Genomic DNA, 7,941 nt, shown 5'->3' with positions numbered 1-7,941 from the left:
GGATTCATGGTTCATAGAAAGAAACAAGGTGAGCTACTTTGATTTAGTCTTTGAGTTGAATCCTACAGTTTGAAGCATCCAGCAGTAAAAGCTGAGTAAGTCTCAGAGTCAGGAGAAGTCAGGAGAACATGACTATACTATGATGATGAGGGAGAGAAGTGATGAAGAAAGAAACAAAGTGAGAACTAAACAGAAGAGCAGAGTGGATTTATTCTTCAGGTTGAGTGAGTAGAAGAGGATCATATTCACTGGAGATAAGATGATGAAAGATATTCTGACATTAACAACTGGAACTGAAATGACCTGTCTTTACTTTTCATTTCAGACCAAAAGGCTCCACCTGGTAAGTAAAACTTATTTTATTCTGTTTCATCTGATCTAACAAACTGTTGATGATTTCTCCAGACTATGAGTTGACCTTTAACTCTGTTTGTTTCTGACCTTACAGATAGTGAAGAAGTTCTGAACTCTCTGAGAGACTGGATCCAGAAACCTGATGGAGTTGATTCATAACTCGTCAGTCTATTTTGATGTCATAGTTACCACTAACAATAATAATAAATGATGATGATCTTTAAATCTGATCTCACCTGAACTCTTACAGCAGTTACCTGTTCTCTTGCAGCTCAGAGGTGGAACTTTGAATCGATACTAGACAAAATGCACATACACAGAAAAGTAGAGAAGAGCGTTACGGCGTGAACGCATCTTCCAGGAGATAATCACACAGAGAAGAGGATATTTTAATCATTTGTTCCCGCTAAACTCAAACACAGCTCAGAATCAGGATCATTTCATTCAGGCAACAACTTGATGTATTGATATGATGTAACTGTGGCATCAGCTTCCATCTTTATTGTAGCCCATGTAACATTATAGAATTAAGAAATCCAACTCCCAGATGAAATGATGTTTTTGTGCTTGGTTTTTATCTGCTCCCACGTTCTTTTTACTCCAGAGGGGTTACATCTGGGGGAATGACTTATTGTCATACACGCGATTCATCTATGCAGCGCAGTGACTGGGTTTCGTGGCTTCGTTAAATGTAAAGTAATTGAGATTTATTCAATCTGCAGTCCTTCACCATGACTTATGGCGTCTCTCCGATGCAGCCGCGGTGTTTGACTTTCCGAGTGAGATTTACTTTTTCTTCTTCATAGAAAGCCTTTTTTTTAAAAGCTTGTTGTATTAAACGTTTTACGGTAAATCCACACACATCCACACATTTTACCAACTGATTACAGTTGTCGTATCAGAACGAAGTAAAAATAAATAAATAAATAAATAAATAAATAAATAAATAAATAATCCCCATCACGCAGTCGGTGGACTCTCCCTCATTTTACTTTCGGGTTCAGTCAGATCTCGACCAGCAGGAATCTTGACCACATGAGAAATAAGATGATGAAGTTAGTGTTGCTGCTTCACTTGTGTCACTTTTCATCATCAGGTAAGATCACATCCACATTCTTCATCGTCTTTTTCTTTAAATTATTTCCACTCGACTCTGTTCCACAGATCTGCTGCAGCCTCGAACTATCATTTAGTTTCACTTTCAGTTCAACTAATAACACAAATAAAACACTTACCAGATGCTTCATATGTGTGATTATATTTTATTTATGTGTTTACTGACGTTATAAACCGTAACACGGCTTCCTGTTGTCATGTTTTCTTGCGCGTATACTTGTGTACTTACGGTACTGGCATGCATTTCTACTCATGTGTCATATTCTCTGTCCTGTCTCCAGAGAACCTCACTTCTCTTTCCTACAACACCACCTTAATACAGTGTGAACTATTTAACACAAAACAAAATAAACCCAAGATAATTTCTAATCATTTTAAAGGAAACGAGAGGTGAGTTTTACTCACTTAAGTCTCACGAGATATTCGTAGTGTTTAAACTTCCACACGAAGAGCAGGATGCAGGAGCACGGAGTTAATAAGGAAACAGTTCATATAAATACCTCAACAATACATGAAATACATTCATATAAAATCATATTATTATAAATATCACGTTTAAAATGATTCAGCATCCAATAACAGACGTCAACATCTTTAAAACATGTTTAATGATATCAGTCTATTGAATAATTTCATCAACATTTAGTCATAAATTGTTTTACATCCTGTGATAGATAATGGAGCCTGATCAAATGCACTGAAAACCTGTTTTATTTACCCACTTAACCAAGAGAACCATTATTATTATTATTATTATTATTATTATTATTATACAGGCCTCATGTGACTTGAGTGGTGTTTTGTCCTGACTAGACACGCCCCCTACTGGTGTTAATGTCTGAACTGAACGTGAATTACTGTGAACATGATGGCTTCGTTTCATATTACAGTTCCTGTCATTGAGTAAGTCGACATTTTGTCACTGCATCTTCTGGGAAACAAACTTCGCAGAGTTTGTGGGAGCAGCAGAAGTTGAAATCGGTCCAAGCAACTGGTGACTTGGTCTAAAGTCTTTATAGAAACAGAACAAGATGAAAACTTTGCTTTTGTTGCTTCTCTTCTGTCGTGTTTCATCAACAGGTAAGATCTCATTCACATTCTTCACCATCTTTTCTAACTTTTCTAATATTTTAACAGAAATCTACCATATTAGTGACGATGAGTCTATTTATGTTTCACTCGCATTATAAATGTTGTTTGTTCACAGTGAAACATTCACTGAGTTATTGCAGCACTGGATTCTCTGGAGTCTCAAACCTTCCAGAGTTTCTGTCTATGTGAGGTTATGTTTATGTGTTGAAGTGATTGATGAGATCCAGACTGTGTACTGTGACATCAGCACCAAGAAATTAGAAATAAAACTGAACTGGCAGAAAAAACTATTTGATAATGATCCTGATCAATATAAGTTGTTCACTGATGATTGTTATAAGCATCATCCTCACATTTCCACTCATTATTTGTAATTGTTTTAAAGGAAACGAGAGGTGAGTTTTATTTGAAGTCTTCAAATATTTGTAGTGTTTAAACTTCCACACAAGTCATCAGCGTCCTGGAGAAGAGTTAAATAAGAAACAGTTCATATAAATACCTCAACAATACATAAAATACATTCACATGAAATCATATTATTATAAATATCACGTTTAAAATGATTCAGGCGTCAACATCTTTAACATATGTTTAATGATATTAGTCTATTGAATTATTTCATTAATATTTAATCATAAATAGTTTTGCAACTATTATTATTGTTTATAATAATAATAATAATAATAATAATAATAATAATAATAATACAGACCATGTGACCCCTACTCTCACTCATCGCTTTTATTTTGAAAAGTTGTTCTCGCATGTGCTCTGAACAGGTTCTAACCACTAATCCAAGTAAGAACTGGCTTTACCTCCAGTAGTGGATTTACTTTGGGATTCAGACACACAGCTCTTCACCAGCTGATGGCCCAATGTCTTCATCAAAATAAAAAATAAATAATAATGATAATAATAATTATAGTAAAAATCAGGATGAAAACGTTGTTGTTGCTGCTTCTCTTGTGTCATGTTTCATCATCAGGTAAGATCACATTCACATTCTTTATCATCTTTTCTTTAAATTCTTTCCACTCGACCTTACATGTTGCTCTGTGTCATGGCTTTAACTGTCCTCACACAGTTGATGTTTTACCAGACTCCTTCTATCAAATGAAGCATAAGTCAATATTTTAATTTAGCATTATTCATGTAATTCTTATTATTTACTTTAATAGAGACATTATATTTGTTGTTTGTTCCACAGTGAAACACTCCCTGAAGTTTTACTTCACTGCCTCCTCTGGAGTCCCAAACCTTCCAGAGTTTATGATCGTAGCAGAGGTTGATGACATCCAGGTGGGATACTGTGATGGCAGCAAGATATTAGGAATAACATATCACATTAAAATACCTGTTGAAAATCCTCAAATCTGGGAATGGCAAATTGAGCAGTGTTTTGAGACTGAACCTCCCTCCTCCAACAACGCACTGAACAGTTTGATCCAGCTCTTCAACCACAGTGAAGGTTCAGGTAGGTCTACATATTCCAGGTTTTATTAACAGTTGGTCTGTGAAGGACATTTCTCTCCACCAGTCATTTAGAACTGAAGGAGCTTCTTGGATGAAACATCTTCAAGAAACTCAGCAAGTCCACCTTTTAGTTTTAGTTTGGTTTTGACGTACCATGTCCTGGATGACTGAGAACCTTCACATTCAACAGTGGTCACCAGCAGATGGTTCCCATTTATCAGTTCAACAGTCTTGGATGTAAAGAAACTACTTTAGTATGAATGACAAATGAACCATCTGATCTGATCTAGTTCATCACATTTCATTTTAGGTTCAGGTAAATAATCAAATAATGTAAATAAATAAATAAAAATAAATCTCAGTTGTGAATCAATAGGTGCAGCCACAGACTATTTAAAGGATGTGAAATCATTTATTTTTTCAATGATGTCTTTCAGAGCAGTACAATGATCAGCTACCCCCTCAGTGAAATGAATCATCATTTAAAATCATCTTCAGATATTTATACGTCACTGTTCATTGTGATCTCTGTTGTCTCTGTCTCAGGTGTTCACATTTTACAGAGGATAGAAGGTTGTGAATGGGATGAAACGACTGGAGAGTTTACTGGTTTTGTACAGTATGGTTATGATGGAGAAGACTTCATTGAACTGGATCTGAAGACGTTGACGTGGACCGCTCTGAGACCAGAGGCTGATATTATCAAACAGAAATGGGATGAAGATACAGTTAGAATGAAACGCAATGAGGAATTACTCACTCAGAAGTGTCCTGAGTGGATGAAGATGAATTTGAAGTATGGGAACAACTCTCTGCTGAGAACAGGTAGAGTCACATGACCTGATGTAGTTTGGTGAACACTATACTGTTTATTGTATATTTGTTGTATTATCAGTTCAATGAGTCTGACTCTTCTTCTGAGAAAGATGAAGAGATGTTTGACAAGAAAGAACTAATCACTTCACTTTTTATTCTTCACCATCATTGGTTCAATATATTCTTTAATATATTTTATGACCATAGATCAGCTCCATCTGTGTTTGTGTGCAATCAGCAAAGATGATCATGGTACAAAGATATAGTATGTAACTGATTACATTTATCTTTTTGGTTAATTTCAATTCAATTTTGTTCCTCTTCCTCCTCTGCATTCTCTCTCCCTGCAGACGTCCCCTCAGTGTCTCTCCTCCAGAAGACTCCCTCCTCTCCAGTCAGCTGCCACGCTACAGGTTTCTACCCCGACAGAGCCATGATGTTCTGGAGGAAAGATGGAGAGGAGATTCATGAAGGAGTGGAACATGGAGAGATCCTCCCCAACCATGATGGATCCTTCCAGATGAATGTTGACCTGAACATTTCATCAGTCTCACCTGAAGACTGGAGGAGGTACGACTGTGTGTTTCATCTCTCTGGTGTGGAGGACGACATCATCACCAAACTGGATGAAACACAGATCAGAACCAACTGGGGTAAGAGGACATTTCTTACAGTTCTGATGATAATCATCCTAGTCAGATTCACTAATAGTTATCAGTCATTAATTTTCTTAAAACCTTGGCAACATTCATAATTTTGATAACTTTAATATTTTGTATTTGTTGCATAGACTACTGTAGTTGGGAGAAGGACATTGATGAACAACTGAATAAATCTGGAGTTAATTTTTAGTTTGTTCTTTATTCAACAGTGAGGCCCGATAACCAGATCTCCATCTTCACCACCACCACCATCATCTCTGCAGTGGTTGTTGTTGCTGTTGTCATCGTTGCAGCAGCTGTTGGATTCATGGTTCATATGACAACAAATGGCAAAACTTTGGTGGCGCTGGAAAAAAATCAGGAGATCAAATCATCATTTCAAATGTTAACGGACTTTAATAGTAATACATAGTACATGCGTGCATGATCATTTTAACACACACAACAAAATATATCCCAAAATAAAAAATATATTACTAATAATTTTAAAAGAAACAAGAGGTGAATTTTATTTGAAGTCTTCGGATATTTGTAGTGTTTAAACTTCCACACAAGTCAGCACCGTCCTGGAGAAGAGTTAATCAAGAAACAGATCTAAATAGGTCAATACTACATGAAATATATTCATATGAAATTACATCATTATAAACATCACGTTTAAAATTATTCAGGCGTCATCAACTTTAAAATATGTCTGTTAGAAAGCCCACGCTGTTGATTTATTGTTCACTTGTTTTTTGAATAAGTTCTATTCAGTAATAGCTTGTTTCTCTGTAACTTCTCATTTGTCCCGTACTCGTGAATGCACCATGGCCGTTATTGAATGCACCACGTCTGGAAAATACAGTGAAAACAGTGTCAGTTGTTCTCTTGATGTAGGAGCGGATATAATGCAATTTATTTGCTTTCTCCACCTTTTCACCAGTTTGTTGTTGTGTGTAAATGCCAGAAGGTGAGTGTAATGATGTTATACTGTCTAAGTTGGATGTTATTTTGGAGTCGGAGTACATTGTTTAGTTCTGCATTAGTTAATGCTATTTAGCCTGATGTGCTGCTAATAAGCCAAGTCCGTATTATTTACATGAGAGCTGGATACAGTAACCTTAGTTAATTCATTATTTCGTGATTTCATTATGTTTTTCGGTATTATGTATGGTTTTGTCATGTTGATGTTTATTGTTATTGTTGTATTTGTATTACAGACCACAGTTAAATAAATCACCCTTTAACTAGACATCCGTATTCGTGTTCTTTAACGGGAACACAAACACCCACACCTTCCCACTCTAAACCAGCTAAATTCCCGGAGACGCCGTTGCACAAAAGAAGGATTCAGATTTCCGGGATAAGCGACTAAGCCTGGGCTCAAGGAATCCGAAACAAGAGCGCCCGGGCTTATTCGGTTGCAAAAACACCAAGCCAGGATGAGCAGACACGGATTCATCAAGCCGGGTTTAACCAATCTTGGATCAGAGCGCGCTCATGGCTCCTCATGTAGCAGGACATACTTATCGAGGACTATGAGGAAGTAAAAGATACAATTAAAAAGAAGTGAAACACTCACTGGATTCACCAGAGTCTCAGATCTTCCAGAACTTGTGTCGGTTGCATCTGTTGATGACATTCAAATCGGATACTTGTAACAGCCAGAGTGTTACACACAGCCAGTTTACGCCACAAGGCGGCGCCTTCCTTTGTTTACATCGTCTCAGTTCTCCTCTTCGATTTGAGTAATGGACGGTAGGGAGGAGCTTTGTTTTCTCTGGGAGCGTTATTAATGGCTTTGTATGGTTCGCATCTGTTAATAAATGTAAGGTGTGGAAATCCCACCCGTCGTCTCCTGCTTTGCAACTGTATTTTATGCTGAGGGTAAACTACTAGAATCCGTGGCTAAACTTCCCGCCATCACCACGTTACATACTGTGACGGCAGCAACAAGAAATTGGAACCAAAACTGGACTGGGAGGAATAAAGTCTTTGAAAATGATCGTGAGCAATTAAAGTTGTACGATTGATGTATCCACACTTCTTCAAAATCATGATGTCCAGTCTGAAGCAGGTGTTCAACCAGAGTGAAGGTACAGTATGTTGTGTGTTGTATGTGGTACCTGACCTCAGATCATTATAGATCATAGAACAGAAACTAAACTGACTCCTGATCATAGTCACAGTTGTTGTTGTTTTCGCCCTCTGGTGGAAAGAACCAAACATTACACACACCCAGTGGTGGTTCTAGATTGAAATTATTTTGCATTTACTTTTTATATTAATTTGTAATATTCTATATTTAAGGTCTGTGTGGATGAGGAAGTGGAATTTCAAAGATGTTTCTTTAATCCTCTGTCACTTGTGACAAAACTGTTTGACTTGATTTCATTTCCACTTTTACAGTCAGCACAAATCCAGTCATAGGTTTAAGTTAAATATA

At 36.9% G+C, this 7,941-nt stretch overlaps 1 protein-coding gene across 1 annotated transcript in view; it reads left to right on the top strand.

Moving 5' to 3' along the window:
- LOC125020303 overlaps positions 1-6,747 on the top strand; it is a 16,046-nt gene extending 9,299 nt beyond the window's left edge. Inside the window, exons 8-12 of the mRNA XM_047605653.1 lie at positions 3,496-3,547; positions 3,770-4,036; positions 4,582-4,860; positions 5,202-5,504; positions 5,723-6,747. Coding sequence (XP_047461609.1) covers positions 3,496-3,547; positions 3,770-4,036; positions 4,582-4,860; positions 5,202-5,504; positions 5,723-5,925 — 1,104 coding nt within the window. The 3' untranslated portion in view covers positions 5,926-6,747. The remainder of the gene's footprint in view (positions 1-3,495; positions 3,548-3,769; positions 4,037-4,581; positions 4,861-5,201; positions 5,505-5,722) is intronic.
- Positions 6,748-7,941: the final 1,194 nt, after the last annotated feature.

This window comes from Mugil cephalus, chromosome 14 (assembly GCF_022458985.1).
Source record: "Mugil cephalus isolate CIBA_MC_2020 chromosome 14, CIBA_Mcephalus_1.1, whole genome shotgun sequence".
Classification (NCBI taxonomy): domain Eukaryota; kingdom Metazoa; phylum Chordata; class Actinopteri; order Mugiliformes; family Mugilidae; genus Mugil; species Mugil cephalus.
The sequence above is the reverse complement of the archived record's forward strand: the minus strand, read 5'-3'. Positions and strand labels throughout refer to the sequence as shown.